Source organism: Passer domesticus, chromosome 4 (assembly GCF_036417665.1).
Source record: "Passer domesticus isolate bPasDom1 chromosome 4, bPasDom1.hap1, whole genome shotgun sequence".
Classification (NCBI taxonomy): domain Eukaryota; kingdom Metazoa; phylum Chordata; class Aves; order Passeriformes; family Passeridae; genus Passer; species Passer domesticus.
In genome coordinates, this window is record NC_087477.1 from 54,565,705 (window position 1) to 54,591,125 (window position 25,421).

At 35.6% G+C, this 25,421-nt stretch overlaps 1 protein-coding gene across 3 annotated transcripts; it reads left to right on the forward strand.

Annotated features, from left to right (window-relative positions):
* The first annotated feature begins 1,927 nt into the window (after positions 1 to 1,927).
* On the forward strand, positions 1,928 to 25,200 carry FGL1 (fibrinogen like 1). Of its 3 annotated transcripts, none has more exons than XM_064418029.1 (8): positions 1,928 to 2,095; positions 5,926 to 5,999; positions 11,112 to 11,292; positions 13,685 to 13,844; positions 14,565 to 14,662; positions 15,548 to 15,636; positions 16,207 to 16,394; positions 16,518 to 16,653. In XM_064418029.1, the coding sequence occupies exons 2-8, from the start codon at positions 5,934 to 5,936 to the stop codon at positions 16,636 to 16,638; spliced, it is 903 nt and encodes a 300-aa protein (XP_064274099.1). In that variant the 5' UTR covers positions 1,928 to 2,095; positions 5,926 to 5,933; the 3' UTR covers positions 16,639 to 16,653. The 3 variants fall into 3 exon arrangements, with proteins under 3 accessions (XP_064274099.1, XP_064274097.1, XP_064274098.1); XM_064418027.1 differs by lacking the exon at positions 16,518 to 16,653 and adding an exon at positions 20,252 to 25,200 and having other exon boundaries at positions 1,934 to 2,095; XM_064418028.1 differs by lacking the exons at positions 1,928 to 2,095; positions 16,518 to 16,653 and adding exons at positions 3,259 to 3,302; positions 20,252 to 25,200.
* The last annotated feature ends 221 nt before the right edge of the window (positions 25,201 to 25,421 follow it).

The following is a 25,421-nucleotide window of genomic DNA, read 5'->3' on the forward strand; positions in this document are numbered from 1 at the left end:
AGATCTGCTCGCAATCCACCCATCACCAGCTGGTATCCATGTCTGGGATTGCCCTAAATTGTTAAACTTTTGTCAGATTAAAATACCTGGAGAGGTACTCAGCTGCAAGTGCTAATATAATGGAAAAAAAAAGGCCATTTCTTGTGCTAGCTTTTTCTTGTTAACATCAAAAAAAGGTATACAGTGGATATAATACATCTGAATGTTTTTACTTTTCTTGGAAGAAGTCTAAACATCTTGGTTTAGTAAAGTGAAAAACAGCATTTTATCCTTTATATATACTCTGTGACAAAATGATAGAAGGGTTATTAATGATCCAATATTTTCCTTCACTTCTGTGTAAACTCTTCAAAGAACCTAAAATTTGAGTATCTGTGGGAACATCCAGTATTTACTGGCCACATTAAAGTTTCTGACATGTTTATTTTATTTTCTTAATTTAATTTAATTTAATTTAATTATTGCTAAAAAATCCAACTGTAAAATGCTATGCCTTTTTTCCACTTTTTAAATTCAGAGTCCACCCACTGAGTAACTATTGGTAGGAAGTCAAACTATGAACCGGTATGTCCTCTTTGAAATAGTCATTAGTCATATTAAGATTCTCAGTAAAAATTATTTGCTGAATGATTTTGAATTTTTGAATGTTTCTTACTGTAGGTTCCTCAGGAGTAATTAATAAAGATTTGAAATTCAGAATATAAATTTAATTAGTGGATGTAATGTAAGAGTAAAGAGAAATACTGCCAGGCAACCAGCTTCCAAATAGTGCACCAGAAATTATTCTGAGGAAGTTTGCAATAAGTATTAATCTTCAATAGGAGGTACATGAAGGGCAATACAAGACCCTGAGATTAGCTCAGCTGGACTGAGTGTGGGTGTTAATAAAGCCATGGTTGCAGGTTTGATCCCCATATGGGCCATTCACTTAAGAGCTGGACTTGATGATCCTTGTGGGCCCCTTCCAACTTAGAACATTCTGTGATTCTGAAAACAGTTGGACAGGGACCACTTACAAGGGCATGTAGTGACAGAACGAGGGGGGAGGACTTTAAAGTGAGAGAGAGTAAGTTTTGATTAAATATTAAAAAGAAATTCTTTACTGTGAGGGTGGTGGAACAGAGACATTGTAGATACCCCATCCATGGGAGTGTTTAAGGCCAGGATGATTGGGGTTTTGAGCAACCTGGTTTTGTAGAGAGTGTCCCTGCCCACAGCAGGGGGTTTGAAACTGGGTGACCTTTAAGGTCCCTTCCAACCCAGGGCATTCTATGATTAGACTGTGGAATGTAAAGCTCACTTTATTGCTATTCAGTATTTCCTTAAGACTTATTTTTTTCCAGCACATTCCTTTAAGCATACTCATTTACAGAACTCTTTGGAAAGAGCCAGCATAGAAGAGCAAATACTCAGATTGTATTTTAAAACATTCTTTGATGTATTCATCTGGCTCTAAAAAGCTTGTCTAGAAAATTATTTTGTCTGACAAAGTCACTGAGATGCTATGCTTCTCAGTGCCTTGACTAAAAAATACATCAGACAATATTTTTTTGGTACTGTTTTCTTGATCCCTTCAGCTTTATCTGTACTATGTTTGTTACTTTAGGTTAGGTTTTATTTAGTATATTTTTTTTTTGCTACACTTCTGACATGTAACTTCTAGTCTGAGTGATTATTGGGTTTTTTTTCCTATATCCACTGAATCTGTTACATTCTCTCTCTATCTCTGAAGCCTGAGATTTGCTCTGTGACTATGGAAAGGACTGGAGTATAAAGCTGAGTATGATACAGAGAGCAATTCCTTGAACCACAACAGCGAAAGGGAATAGATGATCCTCTGTTATTTTTGGTTTATTTTTGTTTCAGAAGTGTTGTGTTAGGCACAGAATTTCCGTCATCTCCTTCTTATGTTGCAATTTAGTCTTGATAACTGCAACTTCTCAGCAGCATTCCAGCCCAGTGACTCATAGTAGATGTAAGCCTCCACTCTGCAGAATTTAATAGCAAAAACAATCGCAGCTTGGGAAGGGCTCTGGAATTATTTGCATCAGTTTAAGAAGATTTAACTACTTTGAGTTCTGTCCAGAAGTTAAAGGTAAACATTTAGGGTACCTATGAGGGAAGAAGGAAGACGTATGGCTAATTTCTATAGTTATGATTTAAAAGTAATTTGTTTTTTGAAGGCCTTATAACTGGTGTAGTATTGATAATGATGTACAGATGTTTTACCAGGATCTAGGTATTTTCCTGCATTTCTAGGTAGTTAATAAACCCACTATTTGAATCTGCAGTTTCTAAATTTGTATTATTATGGGCTATATGAACAAGGCTGCTTTTAGAACCTAAAAGTAAATAAAATCATGAATTATTTTTCAGATGAGGAAAACAGGGCAATATTCATAACAGCACCAAATTTAAACAAAGCAAAATCTGTGCATGAGTTTAATAATTTGAATTTTAAGAAAGGAAACAAATGCTTTCCAGTTATTTTCTATCCTTTTGGCAGATTATCTCTTACTATTATTTTATTTATTAGCAAAGCAAGTCTTATTGACACTGTGCCAACAGAAATAAACAGGCATCTGTATTCCATCTAGTTTGATCTCTCTTAAATTCAAAAAACATAAGAACATTGTAATGGTCCAAAATTTTCATAGTACAGAACTTCTTTAATGTCATCAAATTTATTTAGGAATTTGTTATTTAAAGACTTGGAAGAAACATCAAATTCAGGAGAAATTTGAATATAGGATTGACTCTGTGTGTATCCTTTAAAGAAAGCCTAGGCACGGAGAAGAAAAAAAGACGTCTTTCTAGAATTTTGATTCTATAGCTTTGGAAAAAAAATACTGCCTAACTGTACAATGCATATTCCAGGTGTAATCTTGGAATCATAAATGAGTAGCCCCAGGGATAAAATGTCAAGGTTTCAGAAGAGTTGCATTTGAACTTAATTTCTTTAAAACAGAAAATGATTTTTTTTCTGCTAATTCTTAGGATCTTGTGTTTCAACTTGAAAATATAAAAGTTTTTCTCACACTAGCATATGATGTGTAATAATTAATCCACATGTCTACTGTCTGAGATTAAGATTTTCCTGGAAGGGGATATCCCCTGTACAAATTCGTGGGGGTTTTTTTTCTTTCTTTTTGTTAAATCAACACAGGTGTTATAAAACTAGTCTTGGAAGTCTCTCAACAGTTGTTAACTCTTCAGGTTCATCTGTGACTGATAAAAATTTGTAATTTTTTGCATGTTTTTTGAGTTAAAGAGTTTATGCCTGCTGAGAAACCGGCTTAAAGGTATGAGGTCCAGGACTAGTACTGCTGATTGTCCTCTGACTTGTCTGGGTCTACCTGCTGGGCAGTGACAGAAGCAGAGAAATGCTTTTAAGTCACCCATTTCCTTTCAGAACTTGAGTTTCAGGTCTCTTCCTTTTTGCATTCTCCCTTTCTATGGAGGACACCAGCATAAAGATTTTGGTTTTCCCTATCCTACTAGATGTCCCTCTGTGGGCTTTTTTACCCTGTGTCCTCTCTGTTTCAGTCTTCCCTGTTTCTGGATTTGCCAAATGGGAGCCTCAGTTCTCCCTCTTTATAAGCCTCTTGTCTTACATTCATAGTGAGCTTATATTGTGAGTGGTTACAGGATCAATACTCCATCTTGGGTTTACTGTCCAGCTTGCTTTCTTAAAAATGAAACCCCGGATAAAAATATCTTCACCAATTTATTTACATTGTCAAATTCAGAAATTTATGAGACTGTTATTGTATTTTGCTGTGTCTTTTGAGCATGCTTTAGTTCAGCACTAAAGCTCACATGCTAAGTTGTCTCCCAAGTGCAGCCCTTATGAAGTTTTGCACAAGAGGAACATTCTATAGAAAGAGGCATCCTTAAATAGAAAGGTGACTTCATCTAAAGATAACAAACTGAACCAACTGCACACACTCCACTCCTCAGCTATTCATTCTTTTTGTGCAGCTTGCTCACAGCAGCTCATACATGCTATGAGGGACTTACCTGCCTTGATTGTACCTCACAGTGTTCTATTTTTTTTTTTACTAACATAAATTTCTCTGAACAGTATCCAAGATTTATTTGACAGTCTTTTTTAAAAAATAAGAATACTGTTGTCAATCCATTTAAGATTGGGGCTTTTTTAAGATTGATTGTGGTAATCAGGCATTCACAGTCAGTGAAATCATGATACAACAGTTCAAATACTAAGACTAATGTAAGGGAAGATACTGTGGTTTCATAATTAAAATAACAGGGATGAAGTAGAGTATATGAAATATGAATCTTCCAGTAAAGAAAATAGAGTCCCTTCTCTCTTAGAAAACATATTTAAAATATGCAAGGATTCAGGACAGCAGTTAGCAGATCATTTGCAGGCTGTCAGGTAGTTAATGTACTCTTTGGTCACTCCTGTCACAGACAGTGCCATCCAACAGATGGCAACAGCTGCTTTCAAAACAGAAGTGACTGTAATAGCTATAATTACTAATGTAATTTTACTAGCTGTAATTTTAAAAAGCATCGTAAGTATTTTATAGGTAAGTGTTGAAATCTGAGATTTGTGTGCACTGTAATTTCTGGTCTTGCATGAAGTTTTCAGCTATTGGTGAAAATACAGTTGGACTTGTTCAATTTTGCACAAACTTAAAAACATACTTCTCATAAGCACCTTGCTTATCTTTGTACTGTAAAAAACACAGTGTGCCAAAGTTCCTCTCATATTTTATATTAATTCCTATAGAAACATGAGTGGGAATTTTCATAAAGTTGGTGTTTCAATAAACACATGCTGGTATTGAATAATTAATCTCTATTAGAAGTTTTACACGTTGTCTAACCACAAATGCTTTAAACATGTCATCATTCCTAGAAGCATTCAAAAAATGTAAATGTGGTGCTTAGAGACAGGCTTTAGTGGTGGACCTGCCAGTATTAAGTTAATGGCTCAACTCAATGATCATGGAGATCTTTTCCTTAATAACTCAATGGTAGGAAAAGCAGAGTAGACACATATTCTGTTTTAATTAGCTGTTAACAATGCTAAATGAAAATATTGGTAGTTACAAAGAAAAAAACCTCAGTTTATAACTTGTAGAAGTTTAAGTAATTAATTCAGAATAGTTTATGTATAATCTTTGTAAATATTTTACTGATTGGAGGCCTTGGTTTCTCCTCTGTGAAAAGCACACCTCTGTCTTACAAAACGATTTTGAAGTTCTATCAGCTAATGTTTGCAAGGCAGTGAGATACACTGGTGATTGGTTTGGCCTATAAAATAATTTTCATATGAAAAAATGGGGTTTAAAATGCTGTGGGTCATACAGTGCAAAGTATGCATAGCTACCAGTTTAAATATGCTATTCTTGTCATCATTAGAATAAAAGCTGATAACTGTTTTTGATTTTTCCCCCAAATTACTTTATGACAGTAAAATTATCTTGATCCTCTCCTGGTGCACAAAATTTGCACAAATCGTTAGACCAAGGATAACTAGCCCAATTCAGATTTTAATTACTTGTATATGACAGGGACCTTTCTCACAAATTTAAAGGTCCAACAAGGAATATTTCTCTGTTTTTCAGCTTGCTTTAAATGTTTCTGCTTTTGTCTTGAAAATAAAATACGTGCTTTTGAATCTTGAATAGCTGTCCTAAAATACATGGAGAGCTCTAATACAAAGTGGCCTAAAAGGAAAAATTTGTTATTTTACTGGCTTTTGGATCTGTACTTTATCAGACTATTTTAGACATTTGTAATGAAACCTGCATGCACGCTATATTTACAATTTGCAAGAAAATAATTCTAGGATAAATAGACTATTTTTTAATAAGATTTAAGATGTCAAGTGTAAATTTTAGTTTTAATGTTTAAGTTAACTAGTGTTTCCTTTGTTCCTCTACTTCACAGCTTCCAAAATGAAGATTTTGATAATGATTGATTTTGTCCTTGCAGCTAGCTTGATGGATGTCATTGGCAGCTCTGTAAGTTCTAGTAATTAAATATTTCTGCAGAGTTTCTTCTAAATACTGAATACCTTATCCTCTTTCGTGCTCAAAATGCACATCCCCTCTATAGTGTGCACAATATCTACACACAATGGTAGAACCTTTGATGGAAAATACCAGATTTCCTCAAGAAATTAAAGAATGAGGAAATATCTTCAAATGGTGTGTACTGGGGACAAATTTCCAATAAGGAAAGAGGAAACAAATGCATAAATTTACAATGGAAGATAAATCACTAGGCAATGGCACAGAAGAAAGAAATCCAGTCAGTTTGTGACTGCATCTCATGTGAAAGAGGAGACAGTATATATTTCCTAAAACAGATATCATATGGTGCATGGAGGCACATTGCACAGAAGGCATACATGTTGTACATTTAGGCATAATGCTAACTGAGAATAACACCTGTCATTTTGAGGAGCATACTTACAGAAAAGCAAAGCACAGGAACTCCTAAAGCAGTGGCTGCAGCAGTGCTGTTTCTGGGCACTGACACCTGGTATGCAGAATGTTTCCATCATTTTCCACCTTGTCCACTTGCCCTACAACTTCTTCTCAAACAAGACCCATAACTTCATATTCTTACTTGTTTCCATGTATCTACATTGTAGTTCACACTCAGGAACAATAATCAAAGCTCCTTCACTTCAAGCTCCCAAAACCCTCTCCTGTACATTCTGTTTCTGCAACAAAAACCCTAAAAAAAATCACACTTACGCCACAGTTTAAAATACTTCTAGCCTCACCAACACTGCACTGCATGTCATGGCTATCCTTACTAGTTTTATATCCAGGTCCTAAATAGCAGAGACCTAAAGGGATTGAATTCTTGATTCATAATTGCCTAGGTGGAAGTAGTTGTTGAATTTGCAACTATTGTTTGTGGCTTACATTACCTTATGGAAAACTTTCGTTCAGATAAGTAGCTTTATAGAGGCAGAATGGGAAGCACTTGACTCTCTAATCACTTCTGTTCAGTGGAGAAAAATGTTAAATTTCTGCAGAGTCCTACGAAAAAAGAGGCACCACAGTTAAATGCATTTACTAATTTTTTAATTATTATTTTTAATTTAGAATATTTGGGACTTAGCTGATCTTCTGAGTCAAAACTGGGAATATTCAGAACTTTGTCTCAAAGTTTTCACCTTTTAATCTAATTAAAACACTAATTTCAATGTAGAGTTATTTTGGAGCTAATTTATATTCTAAAAAGCATAGGAAATAGCACCACAGGTAGAAACCTTGTATTTTTATGGTTTTCATGAAGTATTCTGAGTCTAATTTGTAGCAATAATTTTAATGGAAGGTCACTGGCTGCTAAATAATTCATACAATAATGAAAGTGAATGCACATTAATTGCAGCAGCTGGTTAAATGTAGCACTGTGTGTCCAAGAGCAGAGCTGTCAGCAGTTGTTAGATAATTGCTTCTCAATGTGTAGTGCAAACAGTTGCTTCACTGAAACAGACAGAACAGGTTGTTTTCAGTCTGGTTTCAGTCAGTGAGCACCACTGTACACTGGAGATAGCCACAGTAAAATCCACATATTGTTGAATATTTCAACATTGTAATGGTTTAACTTTGGTCCATATCTAACAAATGGAATAGCAATATGTGAGAACTGTAATTTACATTTTGCTTCTTTATTATTCCAGCTGTGCACTGGTTTAACTTCAATGGTTTTTAAAGGATTATCCTGTGAAAAAAAAGTGTAGCAGCACATTGAAAGAACAGTCTGGTAAATGGAAGATCTAAAAGCCACATTGATCCAATTGAAGTTACAGTTACCTTGTGATTGTCCCATTAAAAAAATAGACATAGAATTCCAAATATGAGAACTGTGGTTTTGCTGTTCAGCAGCGAAAGTCTAATGGGTGACAGAGAGACATCAATGAGAAGGCTGAAGTCAGGGAGAGCAGAGAAAGTATCAGATACCAGTACTTTTCATATGTAGGTTACTTTCAAAATTGTTTCTTCTCAAGCATTTTTTTTTCTTGTGCTGTAATTATTCAGTAGGGCTACTCATGTCTTGTTTATCACTTCTAACTTACTGTCACCTCCTAAGCATTAAGGGGTTAAAACCTTTTAAATAAGGAAATTGCTATATGTAGTGTAGCTATATCACTGTTCACCCCATCATGAGTGTATTGTCTGCAAAGCAGACGAGAATCAGCTCATAGTCATTAATTTTTATGAATTAATTAATAATTTTAGAGTAAACAACAACAAAAGATGGATTTTAAATGCAAATTTAAGAATATTATCTAGAGACACAGCCTGTTGCAGAATTGTGTTTATTTGGTTCAAAGGAAAGGATCTTTTATTATGGTATATGAAGTAGTGTCATACTGAATTTAGATACCAAGTTTTTCTAAGGTAAGATGATATTCTTTCAAGAAGTTCTATACTTGTACTATACAATTTAATCACAGCAGGAGAATGGCTTTTAGCAGTATGAAAGGGGAACTGATAGAGGCGTTTCTTTCAGCTGAAAGAAACACCTGTAGCTGCCCCTCCTCAAATACCCTGTCCCTTGCTCTTTCTAGAATGGAAGGTAGCTCTTTGTGGCTCAGATCTTGCCACTGTCACAGAGGTCACCCACCTGAAGGCTTGTCTTTGAAATTATGAGGGCCTGGCAATGGGGGCCACCATTTCCAGGTCTCTCCTATTGCATGTTACCATGTTCTCCAAGCTTGGGAGGACTGAGTTAAGACTGATACAGGCTAGCCTTTGTCAGTAAAACTGGTAACTGGCATGGTGACTTCTTTATCACTCTTAACTTAGTATAATTAGAATAAACATTTGTTCTGACTGGGAACATGGGAGTTTTTGGACAGCTTTTCTTTTACGGTTAGCATTAGCTCATGAGGGTGAGCCTGGAAATATTTTTTGAATACTTTTTAAATTTATTCTCAATCTACCTGTACATCTCGTTCTCTCTCTCTAAAGCTCTGCAGTCCTCTGTAATTTTCTGTATTCACACAGGACCAGACTGATAATTTGCAGTCACCTGTCAAGGAAGCCTCTTCTGAATCTCCCATTGAATTCATTCCCACTGAATAGAAAATTCAGCTTTTGTCAAGGGTTTGTATGAAGCTGCAGATACAATTGAGACAACCACCCTGGAAAGGCTGCACAATAAATAGTGCATCTTTTCTTTGTAATATGCAATATGTCTCACATTAACCAGTGCATACAGTCAAGTAACATCCCTCTAAGCCACTGTAGCAACTTTGCATGCTCATCTATTTAACTATTTTCTTCTCTCATTTCCTGCTAGAAGAAAAGGATGATATGCTAAGCATCTTGTATAGCTATCAACAACGGAAGAAAGATTTTCAAGCAAAGGTTCTTAAATAAGATAGAACTTTTGAGCTATTACTGGGTCGTTGGCCGCTGTGTCACACTAAAAAAGGTGTTTGGGAAATGTGCCTCTGGCCCTGCAGCCAGAGGCTGTGCCCTTGTGGGCAAGCATTGTCATGGTACCCCGGCAGCTCCTGGGCCAGCAAGGGCTCAGCGCTGGGCGCACAGCGGGCTGAGCAGCCCGACGTGGGCAGCCCAGACACAGGCTGCTGAACCTCTCCCTCTCCAACAGGTCACTGACAAACTGCCTAGTTATGCCACATATGTGGTTTTTTTCTCCATTCTTTTATTTCACCGTGTATTTTAGATTGCAGTTAACTATGATTTAAAGCAAGTCTCTGATACACGTCAGTAATACTTAAGGAAGAAGTCTGTCTTCAGGATTGCTCTGCACAGTCTTATGATGAAATTTTTCAGTGAACTAAATATTGCAGACAAATGGAAGAATTTGTTGGAAGTGTTCGTGGACAATGGGTGAAACTTGAGCTTGATGCAAATGCAAGTATGCAGACACCACTTAGGTGAACCTCACTATGCACAGCAGTCTGCTATTGCAGTTTGGTGTGATAGGGCAATGTTCTGAGATATCAATTCTTCCATATGAATGGCAGATATTGTAGGTCTACATGTAAATAATGTCCCCTATGAATAAGGTAACACCAATTTAGAATTACTGCAAATTTGATCTTACATGTCAGATTTCCAGAAAGTCACCCTTTGATTTTGCCTTTACAGTGCTAATTGTGCTCTTTTACAAGCTAATGAACTCTGCTCATATAAAATTTCAGTGTTACTGATGCAAAACCTATGTCATGTTTCCAAAGGCTTTTCTCCCTCACACTAAAATCAAATTTATTTAATATGTATTTTAAACCATACAGATGGATTTAAGTTCTCCAGGTCTGGTTCTGTTCACTTTGGCTATTTTACTGTAGTCTTTAATCTAAAACCAATTATTTATTGCTCAGCATGCATTCAGCATGTCAGAATTTGGAACAGCTTCCAGCTCTTGAGGGTCAGGTGAGTGCTAGGTAACACTGTATCAGAATTGCCACATTTCTCACCCACTCTGCTTGGAAAATTAAACACAAAAGTTGCAGACAGCATTGACTTTAACTTTTCTTTTAACTTTCAATTTTCATGTATATTCAGGGCTTCTTAGGGACTATTTTAGCATTCCAAAAATGAGCTTAAAACTTAACAATATTTATGTTGGCAAGGTTAGGATTCTTATCATAAGAAGTGTGTAACTTAAAAGCATTCAAAAATGCACTATGAAGTTGAAAACATATCCATGTGGTTTGCATTTCTTGAAAACTCTTTAGAACCTTCACAATGTTAGTAGCAGGCTTCTCTGGATAGAAAATCTCTGTGCATGGAAGATGATAGAGATGGGGCCTCCTTATGATAGGGTCTGTATTATAGTTTTTTCCCCCAAAGTCCCCGCTGCATGTTTGCAGTTAGAGCTGGTAGCACTAAAGAGGAGGTCTCTTTGCAAAGCATTCATAATATGTATGCTTTATATATGTGCAGTAACATATGAAATAATTTAAAACAAAATAGCAAGAGAGATGGAAGCCAACATGGTGTCTGTGGGAAATTGTGACCAAAATATTTTATTCAAGTTTAATTTTATTTATGGTTGGTTGGTTGGCTCTTTGTGTCACATGTTAAATATCACATAAAATTTGTTGATTTTACAATAAGATATGTTTTCCTCTCTAGGATTTACAGAAATGTTTTCAAGAGCAGATAAGACTTCAGGGCCAGGTGAGGCTTCTGGAACATCGTGTGAAACAGCAGCAGTTAAAAATTATACAGCTCCTAGAGAAGAAAGAGATTCAGTACAGTGACAGAGAAGATGAAAACAGTGTCATTGACTTGGGAGGAAAAAGACAGTATTCAGGTTAGAAATGGAGCTATTCTTTTCATTTCCATTCATTGTAATGATACCCAGAAGCTTTAGCACAATTGGGCCTATTGAGTTATTGTTTTAAAAACTCGTTGTAGAATGTTTGTTTAAAACACAGTGCTCAGCTTTTACCTGCATCTGCTGTGCAGGGAAAAATTGCTAATGTCAGATTGTAGAAATAAATCAGCATGTAAGAAGTTTACTGATTTATTAGTAGTGCATAACTTAAAAACAGTCAGTTAACAATCATAACTTTAAAAGAAGCATAAATATCAGCAATACAACAGATAAAAGCCAATAATATACATTTACAAAATGTTAATCAGGAGTTACAGATTTCTAAACACCATTCTTTGACTAATGTCAGAAGTTCTAACAATTTCAAAAATAACTAACAGGGTTCATTCACATTCATGCATTCAAATGGCTGTCTGGGTTACAAGCAACTGACTTTGTTCCAGTCCCTGAGACCCCCATATTTACACACCTAAGCCTGGCATAATGGCATCTGCATCTCACTTTAATAACATTTTCACTGAGCTGGATTCAGCTCATGACATCACACCTTTTAAATCCTGGTTTAAAGTTTTTTTCTAATTTCACCAGTACTGTGGTAGTGATCCACTCCTTCTACAGTGGAAGGCTTATAATAAATACAGTGGAAGTATATAATAAGACATTATCCAAACTTTTGATATAATAAAACACCATCCAAAACAATAGTTTTGATTGAAAATACAATTTAGGAGACTGACTTCTAGGTGGTGTTTGTTTCTATCGATCCAATTCTAGAAAGTCTTAAATACTATTTTTTCAATAGCCTTGTTTCAATATGCTTGTAGTGCTTATGCTGCTGGAAGAAATAGCAATATATATAACATTTGATCCCAAGGCATCAAATATAATATAACACCATTAAAATGAAATTAAAAGCAGTTGTAAATCTGACATAAAAATTTTAGCTGTGCATTTATGTACTCAGCATTCTGGAACACTTTATTTTTATTATTAGGGCTGACTCATTTGTTACTGAAAAAGATTATTAAAACCACATTTCTCTGAATAGTATTTCTCCTTTCCTAGCATAAGCCTCAATTTATTCTTTTACAATGTTATCCTAAAAAACAGATCTAACTTGTTCCTGTTTCTGATTATTTTTTTCCCCTATTATTTTTTCACTTTCTTTACAGCTTGGAAAATGCCTTTCTCTGTTCATACTGTATTATTTTCTCAAACTGCTATAGCATTTTAATATCAACAGAGCTGGATAATTTGAGTTAGATAGTGAGGGGGAAATTCCACACTATATACACCTGCTAAAAATTAAGATATGCTTGTGTTTTGACAAGACAAGAAGAGCTATTTTCTCTAAGCCAATCACGCATTCTCTATAAAGACAACTTAGCTGTTATTTAAATCATGTTTTCTATTACAGTTTATTCAAATTCTGGCATAGCTATTTGTTTTCAGTATAGAGTATTTATTTTCCATGTCTAATCTTCACTGACACTTTCACTGAACAGAAATATAATAGTTCATAAAGTTCCAAGCAGGCCTGGAAGTTCAGCCAATTCAGAGAATTCCTTCAAGTTAATCAGCTCTACCTTAGCCAGAAAAAACAGAAATGCTGAAAATTATATGTCTTTTCTATATGACAGCCTGATGGTAGATTATATATAAACAAAGAACTCATTTCATTTCTTAATTCCTAGAGGAAAGAATATAAGATTATACAATTACATTGCTGTAATATTTCCATGAGCTCTGAATTTTGTTATTGTTGTAAATTATATTCATCAACAGCAATGCAGACCAGACTGTGAATGGTACCAAGCCAAAGTGGTATCATTTTACACATACACTGCACTTTTTGGGTGTAATCTTCTGTATATTTTTACACCTATTTGATAGAAGGGACAGGAAAATCAGGCCTTGCAATTGTTTCAGTCTTTAACACTGGAGATTCCATACTTTTGTTTCTAGACATAGAAGTACATGTCTGTTTTTAAAGGTTACTGTATGTTACATGTAATTTTCAGGATTCTAATGTGGATGATACCACTGTAAATGAAAAGTGACACCACTTAAAGCAGAGGAACTATTTTGCTAGTCAAGTAGAAACAAAAATTGTACTATTTCACTATGTGAAGATATTTCAAAGATATATCAAAATAATTACAGCCCAGCAAAGCTTTAGAGCAACACAAGTACAAAAAAATACCCAAAAGTCAAAGAAATGTGTTTGCAGAGACATTTAGTTTCATTAGTGTGGTTCATATGTGACTTCTACATAACATGACTTGATTGCCATTACTGACTTGATTTCTAATTTTGCCAGTAAGTACAGGACTAAAAATGTTGTGTCTGATTAATGTTGTGTGAACAGATTGTGCAGAAATCTACAACGAAGGCCATAAGCAAAATGGATTTTATAAAATAAAACCAGTCCAGAGTCCCAGAGAATTCTTTGCGTTCTGTGACATGTCTGAAGGAGGTGGCTGGACTGTGTTTCAGAGACGTTCTGATGGAAGCCAGAATTTTGATAGGTAGGTACTAGATTTGGTAATTAAAACTGGAAACAAAGTGAAGAAACATTAAACCAGATGGTGCTAAGTTAAATCTGAACTTTAGAAGTGTATGAGTAAGTTGTTATCCCAGATAAAAGGGAGGAATGGTTATTCTGTGGGACAGCCTCCAAATACCACTTCTGGTTCTGGCTGTCTTCTGTGAGACATCTGTTCTAATCTTTTTCTGACAACTTGTGCATTTGGCACAAGGACACTTCAATGTCAAATGCCTTAACAACTGTTGGAGCAAGGACTCTTAATGATGTGGAAAGGACTAGATTGTCTTCTGCAATTAGTAAAAATCTAAAAAAAAAAAGAAAAAGCAAGTAATTTGAGGGTTCTTTGAGTAAAAATGTTCAGAAACATGTCTAGTGGGAGGATGAGAAACAAAGTACCTAAGTTGAAACAAGAGAGGTTCAGACTGGATGTAAGGAGAAACTTTTTCACCATGAAAAGAGTTAGCAGGTTCCCCAAAGAGAAGGTGCAATCTCCATCCTTGGAAGTTTTCAAGATTTGAATAGAGAAGCCCTGAACAACCTGGTTTGATCTCATGCCTGATTCTATCTTGAGACTGACACTGGACTAGCTTGCTTCCTGAGGTTCATTCCAGTTTGAGTTATTCTGTGATCTAAAATTGTATTATAAAACATCCAAACAAACTTGCTTTTTTGAGAAATTAATAATTTATACCCATTTCAGACTCTGGGCTGACTATGAAGAAGGCTTTGGAAATTTTGTTTTGAAAAATGGTGAATTTTGGCTTGGAAACAAAAATCTTCATTATTTGACTAATCAAGGTAAGATTTATATTGTAACAACAGTCTTATTGTTTCTCTTTCTTTGCTCTTTCCAGGTCATTTTTTTTTGTTTCCCCTTTTTGTTATCATAAATCCTGCGTTCTGTTTTTAGTCTACATGGACTTCTCTAAGTTTCAGAAAAAACCACACTTGAATATATGTTTTCTAACAAACAATTCAAAACTGTCCTTAGGCCTCTGGCATACTGAGAGCCACTGTGAAACAGGGAACAGGAGACAGGAGTCTACCTTAAAAGAATTGTCTCTATCCATCAGCATCACTAACAGTCCAGAGACAGGAATATGCTGTACCAAAACACTTTTTCATGGCTTTTTAGCTGTGTGGGCTATTACATGGGAGTAATTCTAGTCCAGTCCTGTTGATGAGGCCAGTAGTAGAAAGTTATTTCCATCTTCCTAATAGTCACTCTGCTTTGTTGTGGAATGCTGCAGATACAAAACTTACCCACTGGCTCAGCCAGCTAAATCATATGAAGATCAGTGACATCAGGATGTGATCCTAGTATAATTTTTTATTTTCAGAGTATAAAAATCTAATTTTCATATTTGAACATTTATTGATGAATTTTCATTATGCTTTCATTACCACCTCAAATATCATACTAAAATGTAAAACCTGTAAGGGCATCTTTTTTACAGTTTTTTTCCTACATTTGAAAATTTGTATTGGAATAATTCTAATTTTTTTAAGCTGAATAAAGGCAAAGAATAGCAATATATGCTTTAGTATGCATAAAGAAAGAAGATAAACCCTATAAAATATGCTGAGAGATTAATGATGAAAACATTTTCTTTTAATCTTCTACTGTAATGCCAAGTTCTGAAAAGTACTAGTTTAACTGAAATAATTTGTACTTTTTTTAAGGGAATTATTCTTTAAGAATTGATCTAACTGATTTTGAAGGAGAACGGCGTTTTGCACAGTATGCAAGATTCAGAGTTGCAGGAGAAGAGGTAATAAAATATTAAATGATTAAAGGTTTTAATGAAACTGTGGATTCTGTAGACAAACAATAAACATATAGGTTCCCTGATTTCCAAAAATATTTGTGTAGAGCCTTAATACCATATTTTCTTTCTTGCACATGTTTTTTTCTTGCTTGCACATTTTCAAATACCTAATAAAAGTGGTTTACTCTGATACATTAATTTCACACTTTCTGTAAGGGATATAAATAATTAGGTGTAGCAGACATGGATAAAAGCAGTTTTTCTATGTTTGCTGATATTACCAACAATAACGGTAGAAGATGTTCTGATTTGCTAATGTATAGTGCAAACTAGCCCTAATGTTGTTTTTATTAAGTCATTTATACATAAGGTTAATGACAAATTATATTCTTGTTAAGCATCTCTATAGCCTTTCAGTATTAAGTACATAGTGTTTAAGTGGCAGGACATTTTTAGCATAAAAATAGCAGCAAATGGAACAGGCTAGGTTCTTGTTTGTGGTTTTACTCTCTGACATGTTAAGGGCTAAAGACATACAGGAATTTAATTTTCTTTCTTCACATTTTTTATTAGCATTCTTATGAGATGAGTTGTGGTGAATACTCTGGTACAGCTGGTGATTCCCTTACTGGTGGATTTCATCCTGAAGTAAAATGGTGGGCTGATCATCGAGGAATGAAATTCAGTACTAGAGACAGGGATAATGACAACTATGAAGGGAACTGTGCTGAAGAGGAAAAGGCTGGCTGGTGGTTTAACAGGTATTTTGATTCTATATGGGTACTGTCAACTGTTCTGCTCCATATGTATTCATAAAATAATAACATATGGTAGAAGATAGATTGGAATTGTTCATTTATTTGCAATGTGTCCTTGTCCCCTAGCAGAGATTTCAGTGCTGGTAAGAGTGAGGCTCACCTTAGAAGGGACAGTACCTACTGTGCAGCTCAGGCTGGTCTGTCAGAATGGCATTTGCCACAGCTCATCTTTGTTGTCAGGCAGTGAGGAGGAGATCATTCTGCCCCTCTGAGGTAACTCGTTTTTACACAAGTAGGTCATGTAGAGTTTGCAGATACATCCCTGCTGTACTTCACTCTTGCATTTCTCATGTGTTGCACTAGACCAGATGTGGCAGCACTGCAAATATCTGACAAGCTAAACTAGTGCCAGGTTATCAAGACTAATTTTTTTCATCTCACTTCACAGTACCTCACTCTTGTTATTCTTTCCAAATGGAGATGGTAATGTGTCTACTCAGTTTCTGTCAGTGTGCATATCTGGGCTGAGTGAAAGATTTTTTTAAATAGGGTTGAATAAGAGAATTTAAAATTCTACTAACATGCAATATACCAAATCAAAAAGAAATAATAAAAATGGTAGCCTTAGCCTGTACAGATCAGCTGTGTTCTTTCCTGTAATTAATTAAATAAACACAGGCATGAAGAGAAACTCTGCAATCTAGCTGTGTAATAGAAAGGTTTAAAATATAGCTCAGGGAAGCACACTACTCTCTCACTGTGATCTCAGTTCACTTGGCAAGAGGTGCCAGGCTGGATCAACTCCATTGTTTCTCTTGTGTCATCCTTTGTTTCTCTTTTTAACTCCTCATTTGCCAAATTCTGTTTTCATAAGTAGTCTGTGACCACCTTTACTGATATGATGTAGCCATTAACTCGGTGTTTCACAATTAACTACTTATTTTAATACATTTTAATATATTTGCATGGATAGGCAGTCAGCAGAATGTTTGAGACTTGGAAAAGGTCACATGTAGACAATGTTTTTTTGCATTTCTCAGGAAAGCTAAGATATAAAAGGAAAAGGTAACTTTGTTGAAGCTTCTTTTCCCATGAAATCAGAGCTTTTGTAAATTTAAAGGAGTATCTGGACCTCAAATCACATAAAACTGATATCATGCCATGGATTTCATTAAGACTGAATTACCAATCACTTTTAGACCACAGAATACATTTTTTGCCTTTTAAAAACTTTTTTTTAATATTGGATTTATCTGGACAAAAGAATGACCACTTTGCAAAAGTAGCTGCACAGCGGAACTTGACAGTTATTTATACCTTATAGTTGGTGCTACATAACTTCTAAAGATAGCTGACTCCTACTAGGCTGGTTCTTATTATGGTTGTGTAGCTCATGCTCTTAAAGTGACAGTCTAGCTTGATAATGAAAATTAGTTACTAATAGTGTTATTTCACTGCTTTGTTATTGAATTTTTAATGTTCAGCCTAACATAAAACTGTACATTGCAAAATACTAGAAAATGTCAGTATCATTAAGTCCTACTCAAAAGGACAGTACTGGCAGCGAAAGGAAAGCACTCAGAAACACGTATTTGTCATGCACAGATTAGCAAATATAGAAGGAATTAGTGCTCTTGGCTGGTTTTCATAACAGCTCCCAGCTATGAAGGAATTGTTTATAGCCAGCTCTATGCTATCAGGACTAATGAAATACAGAAAAGCCCAGATAATATGAAAACCAAGGGATGTGACACAAGTGAGGCCACATGGAAGTAGCTCAGAGAGAGTTTAAAGCCACCAGTCTCGCTCCAGCTCAGCATTTGTTGTCCTGGACTTCTGCAGAAAAATGGTCCCTTTTGTAAGCAAAGCTGTAACAGAGATTCTTAGGTTGAATGCAAGTCCACAGAGCTGGGTTCACTCTGGTACTACCTGCAGGTCATAAGCTTTCCAGTACCTAGGGCATTGCAAAGCTCGTAAGTAGTTCATGAGTAGTGAGATAAAGTTCATAAAGGTTCATAAGTAGTGAGAGTGCACAATTCCAGTTGGACATCAGCTTATTTTCTCCCAGCACTCCCATTTTTAGTTATACCATGTATGGATGGTAAGAGGGATCTGTTAGGCAACAACTTGGGGCCAGATATCACTAACTCAAGTTCCCTGCCTTACCAATCATCCCAAAGACTGCATAACTACATTCATGTGGGGTCAGTGGAGTCAATAAATCCAGACAGAATTCAAAGGGTTCTTCAGGGAACCAACTCTTATTTCTTCATATCTGTCACACAGTTAATACATAATTCAGATAAAATATCCATGGACAGTTGAGAGTCGGCTGTACTTTTGAAACTTCTGCAGTGTAGTTTTTTAACTTTATATTAGTCTATTGAAAAGATAGGAGGAACACAGGCTAACTTTAAGGTATTTATTGACTTGAGAACAATGAGTGTTTTTTCACAATATCATATCACATGCCAGTTGTTAACTTAGTATGTACAGTTACTTCAGATGCCATCTAGTTGGATACTCTAATTTTCACTATTCATGCTTCCCAGCACTAATGAAGACTTTTCACTGGCTCATATTGCTGTTGGCAAAATGATGGTGTGCCTTCTTATGATTCTTTTAATGAAATCTGTGTTTTGATTCAAAGTAGGCAGAGTGCCTGCTCATTGCAGAATTTGTATGATTAGAAAGATTATGTCAGCTCTGATACAAGTTTGTCATTCTCAAAAACTTTTGATGTCCACAATTTATAAGCTTTCAACACATAATCAAAACTGCCTTGAAAATTGTAAGCAATAAATAAGGTTATCTAGATGAGAATTTTCCTATGGAGTTTTTCTCATAGTTTTTATCTCAATTCTCAAAAATTTTGTTAATGAAGTGTAAGCAAAGCCAAAAAGCCTAAGATTTGCCAGTAGTAAAACTCATAAGGTTTATTTTGAATGTTTTCTGTGTGCATAATTTCTGAAGTCTGCTTTTGGAACCCATCATGGTGTTCAACAGCTAGATATTAACAGCATTTATAATGAAATACTGAACTGGCAGATAAACCAAGCTGATTCATCACAATGTGCTGCAAAAGGAACAGCCAGTTTGCTCTCTACATAAAGATCCAAGCTTGTTTACTGTAAAAACTAGGCAAATATCAAGGTTGTGCTGTTTCCTTTTCAAGCCTTTTGGGTTTTGCTAGGGTTTTTTGTTTGTTTCAACCACTTTTTATAAGCTATAACTGCATTTCTGTCTGAGTCTGTTAAAAAACAACAAAACTCCCTCAACTTTTTGTAGTCAAATAAAATGCCAGCTCTGGTGATCCAGTGAATTGGTGTAATTAGCAATCAGAATTCATCTTTTTAAATACAAGTCTACAGGTGGATATGAAAACTGATGGTGGTATTCAGGTTTTGTCATACAAAATACTGGTGTATTTTGTATGACATACAAAATACTGGTGTAACTGGAAAACTTAAGGGGGGGCTATTCTGGAACAACAGGAAAACACAACGGTATTTCTTTCCCAGAGCGTGGTGTATGCTCTGCTGTCTTCCATCCTGAACAACTCTGGAAAAATTTTCCACTGAAACAAATTAGCAGGAGAAACTCCAAGAGCTAGTAATGCCATAAAACATGGAAAGAAAAAGCATTTTTGGTTAAAAGAAGCAAAAAACATTTGCAGTTCTTCCTTAATTAAAACACTGTTGTTTATGTGCACAGACTCCAAAAATGCAAATTTATGCAGCTGCCAAACTAGGCTGGCATCAACATGGCAAAATTTTTTGGCTCGCAGAGAAATAAATAACCAATGTGTGGAACTTTTCAGCAGGGCGCCTTATTGCTGTTTCCCTTTACTTTCCCACCAGGTGTCACTCTGCCAACCTGAATGGTTTGTACTACAAAGGTCCCTACACTGCCAAGACGGACAACGGGATTGTTTGGTACACCTGGCATGGGTGGTGGTATTCCCTAAAATCTGTTGTCATGAAGGTCAGACCTGCAGACTTTGAATGTAATATTGTTTAAATATGCTATTAACATGATTCACCTGATTACTATTTTAGGAAGTTAATTCCAAATTAAAATGGGCAGATTTTTACTTCTCAATCTATGCATATATAAATTTGGAATCATTCCTCTTCAAGCAGTAGTTTTATGAGATGTAAGCGAAAAGACAAGCTAGCCTATGAACTTTTAGATACAAATATTAATGCTAATGGGTCCAGGTATTTTTTTAAAAAGGCAAGTGTTCACCTAGGGATAAAGACATCTTTATTAAGATGGCAAATTTTTGGCTTTCTAGTAACTGCTTTCACCCTTAAAAACAACAGTTTTTAACAACAGTTACTGTGCTGTCTCAAAAATGAAAAGTAATTGTACTCACACAATTAAAAAAACCCTGCTCAAATAGAAGCATAAAATTTACTCAGTGGATGGAACATGCCTGCTTTGGAAAGGTTCAAGACTTTAGAAATGAGTTCCCTGTAAATTCCTCTGATGCAAAGTTTGCATGTGTTGTGTACATAATATACATAAAAGGTTTAAAGAATGAGGCAGGGAACTGAAGAAAGAGAAGGGATGCTGGCATACAGAAGTGGATCATCTGTTGTTTGCTGAGGCATTTCCAGGGCTGGTCACAACATTTCAATAATTTTCAAATGTTTCAAAACATTTTTAGATAGTTGGTAATTATGCTTTTCTCCTTCTTGGTAACCATAATGCTTTTTCTTTTTCTTTTTCTTTTTCTTTTTCTTTTTCTTTTTCTTTTTCTTTTTCTTTTTCTTTTTCTTTTTCTTTTTCTTTTTCTTTTTCTTGTTAGACTTTACAACTCTAATTTTGAATGTCCTGTCCAGTCACTTCGTCTCCTTTCCCTCTATACTTGTCTAAGTTCTCTGGGCTTTTCTCCACCTCAAGTTCCATATCCATGTTTTTCTTTTACAAGAATAATGGTAAGAGAGACTTTGCCTGCCCCTGGCTTTTGTGCCTGGCACTACAATAGACTCTAATAGCCAGTAATAACAAGAGTTGCTGATTAGTGCTTGCTGCCATGGAGAAGATAGGAATACTCTCTAGAAAGCTATCCAGTGAAATGTAGTCCATTTCTGCTGAGTAGATGCAAATGAAGACTTCAAAGAAAATATGGACCTAAGCTTTCCTAAAATAGTTTTGCTTTTGTGGTTGATCTGCCACTTTCTCCCCCTGTCCAAATACAGTTTTGAACAGGGCAGCCACTTTCAGTCATGCGTAAAATAATTGAAACTAAGATTTGGTTAAGTTCAGTTTATAATTACATTGCTATGAATACAGGACAGCTGAATTGTAACCCTCTGCATGGCAATTTCCCCTTCCATTTTCTTCCTCCCGAAACAAAAGTTTGTAAAGAATCCTTGAGACAATTGCATGGAGTAAGGGAGGGAGGATGTTTGTAACAACTGGGGGGGAAGAAAGAGAGTTCTTTTGAAACAATCTCACTCAGTAAGAGAAATCATGCTACACCTAAACAACAACAAAAAAAAGTGTGGAGAAAAAACAGGGTTCAGGTAGCTAAAATCATGTTATAATGTAAAAATTGTGCCAATGAAAATCTGCAGTAATGATGTTTGAAGGTCTCTTCTTTTTGTGGTAATAGCAGATATTCTAGATAATCCAGTCTTTTTCTCGATGCATCAACTGATACTGTGCTAGAGATTTCTAGCCTTTAGCACATCCCTGTGAGGGGAGACAGGACCAATGAACAGTTATTCAACTGTTTATTTTGAACTTTGTTTAATTAGTTACACCAAATTACATTCGATATCTGGGAGGAAGGCCCATCATGTGTGTGTGTAAGGGGGATAAGGGGAGGGAGGGAAGTAAAGAGAGAGACAAAAAGAGAAAGTAAAAGAAATTCAACATTAAACCAGAAAATCTGATAAAGTATTTTTATTCAATTTTATTACATATCTTAAATTGGGTTCCTATGTAACTATGCATATATCTGTAGGTATGGGTTATTAATAATGTGATAGAAGTTTTGGAGTAGTTTAAAAAATGTTGTAAGTATAGTATTCCCCATAATGATTTTCAAATTATTTTTCCAATCTAAAAGGAGAAAGATTTAATTATTTGGGAAAAAAAACCCAGAATGCCATTACACAGAAGTTGTAAAAACATCTTTAGTTTTTCACAAGAAAATGGAAGATTAACTCATGAATTCGGAGAGTATCAAGGCAGATCATATTCCACCAAAATAAAAGGAGGATTTATGCATAGGAAAGTTGGATTTTTAGTACACAAGAAAAAGACTTTCAAAATTTACAGACTGTGCTCATAATATCTATGATAATTTTTAATATACTGCAGCATAAATCTATCCTATTTATTTAAAATAACCCTAATGAAATCTTTTGACATATTCTGATATAAAATTTGACTCCTGTTCTATACTGTAAATCACAAAATGAAGAAGACTCAAATCTGTCTTTGTACATCTTCAAATGCACTTAGAAGTTTATTTGGACTGAATGCTTTTCTGAACCAGGAAGCATCTAGCATACTGTCAGCAATATACAAATATTTAATTTCCACCATTTTTCCATGGCCTTTCTTTGTGTAATAAATCTTTCTGACCACATGAAAAGCTTGTGAAAGTGTTGTAATTAAAAATGGTCATATAATTGTTCTTAAATAAACAAACCATTTATTTCCAAAAGGGAAGTTTTAATAGCTACCAGGCAAGACACAAGGTTGGAAGAGAATTCTTTCCTCTGCCAGGCTTGCCTGTTCACATGAATTTATTTTCTCAACAGGTACAAACATGTTCTAAATAGTCTTTATTATTACAAGATAGCAGAACACAGACTGCTATTACAAGATAGCAGAACACAAGATAGCAGAACAGTTTATTTGTTCTGGTGTTAGGCAGAACATTGTTCCCAAACAGCTGAAAATTAATACAGTCTATTTCATAGAAATCATATAACCCAGAAGAAGAAAAATAAGAATTGAGAAAATAACAAGGAAAATGTTTTGTTAGTCATGTTAATAAGGGACATAATGATATCTACCAGTAATGTGGAATCAAAAATATATATTTTTGTAGTATCTGTTCAAGGGAAACACTCTTGTATTTTATTTCTATGTCTCTGTTCTTGCATTTCCTCAACATATTGGGGAGTAAAAGAATGGAAACCATAATCACAGATGAATTAAATGAGCAGTAACAGAGCCTTTTATGTTACAGCATTTGTTTTCCCTAGAATATGTAGAATGCATGGATAGAGTTGAGGTACCACGGTCTGGTCTTTGGCTTTCCATTGGAGATTCTTCTCTTCGCTCTACTGCCTTTCTACAGTCTACCTCTCCTCACCATTCCCAAAACTGTTACTCCTCACACAAATATCTGAATGCCTTTTGTAAGTATAACATTTTGTTCTGTTAGAGCTCCTTCTTCTTGCTGTTGAAATGGTACACACAGAAAGGGGATTTGAACCACAGGTTGCCCAGTCCGTGAACATTCCTATCATGTTCCTTTAGTTCACTTCTCATCTCAGAAGAACAAGCTAATTTTTTTCTCATTTTCCTTCAGCAGTAAGTTCTCTTTGGCAGTTGTAACAGAGATAGAAAGAGCAGAAGTATCCAGGGAAGTAGTCTGTCAGAACCCAGGACATCTCTCTGGATGTCTCAAAGCCCTGGCAGGGGCTCAAAGACCCTGTCAGGAAGCCAAAGACACCTGGAAATTTGATCTTAATTCATGGAGCAAATTGCCAACCTGATATGAAGAATTACAGGTCACAAAAGTTTAAGTAGCATAGTAGTAGGAATCACAGGGTGAAGCGAAAAATTTTGGAGCACTGTACAGGGGGTTTTGAACCTTGTACAGGGGGGTTTGGAATTCTGTACATGAGGGTCAGGAGTACCAAGATGGAGGGATTTGGGCGTGCCCTGTCCTTCTTCTTTCTTCTCCTTGGCATCCATGTTCAGGATGATGTTGGCATGTGTGGATTGGTTCATGGTGAAGGTACACTTGCCAACAAGGGTGAACAGTATTGGAAATAGAAGGTAAATATCTTATATGTAGTTTTACTATAAAAGAGACAACCGCCCTGTGGGCGGGAGAGAGTGCCCTTGGCTGTCTTGCAGATCAGACCTTGCCTGGACAGACAGAAAAACTTTGTAGATAAGGAACAATAAACTCAACTGAAGACCGAAAAGCAAGAGTCCAGACTCCTTCTTCAAAGTGTGGCCTGCCCAGAACCACCTTTTCCTGTGCTGGGGCAGAGACGAGTAACAGCCGACCCTGACAGTAGTCTGTATCTAAATTTTGAAAAATTAGAAACATTTGCACTTATTTCTGGGTTGTGGGGAGGGGGTTTTGTTTGTTTTTGGTGATTGGTGTTTGTTTTTTGGGCTTTTTTGGGGGGGTTAAGTTTGTGTTTGTGGTTTTTTAAATTATTTATGACATGGCCAACTTGGAAAGCAAAAATGGAGCTTTCAAAACCAGGAAGTACTTCAAAATGTGTGTGAGTATGCTTGCTGTTTCTTCAGAGCAGGTCTAAGAATTGCGAATTTGGTAATGCTTCAAACATTTAGCTAAAATCCACATGCTCAGAGGAAGGTTCAAATCTTTGTTGAAGTGCTTCTTCAAAGAGGGTATAAAACTTTACAGTGATAGTGGCTTTTTTGATGCCTAATTAAATTTTTTTTGTTGAATACAGTGTTCATCAATTTTTTTCTTTTCAAAGCACCTGAGGGTCCTCTTAATTTTTGTTTAGTGCAGGATGCAATCCAGTTTCTCATTGCTACATCTTTAGTTAACTAGGACAGTTCCTCTTAATCCCACCCTAATAGTTAACAGACTGCATCAGAAACATAATGCTGATACACAAACAGTGAATAAGCAACCTTGGGGCTAAATTCATGTTTGTTTGCTTGCAGAAGAAGCAAAATATGGCCTTTGCATAAAAACCACAAGCAAACCATCTTGTAGCTCACTTTTCTGTCTTTCCTTAACAAGCCATAAACACCTGTGTATTCTCTTGTACAGAATTAAGCTGG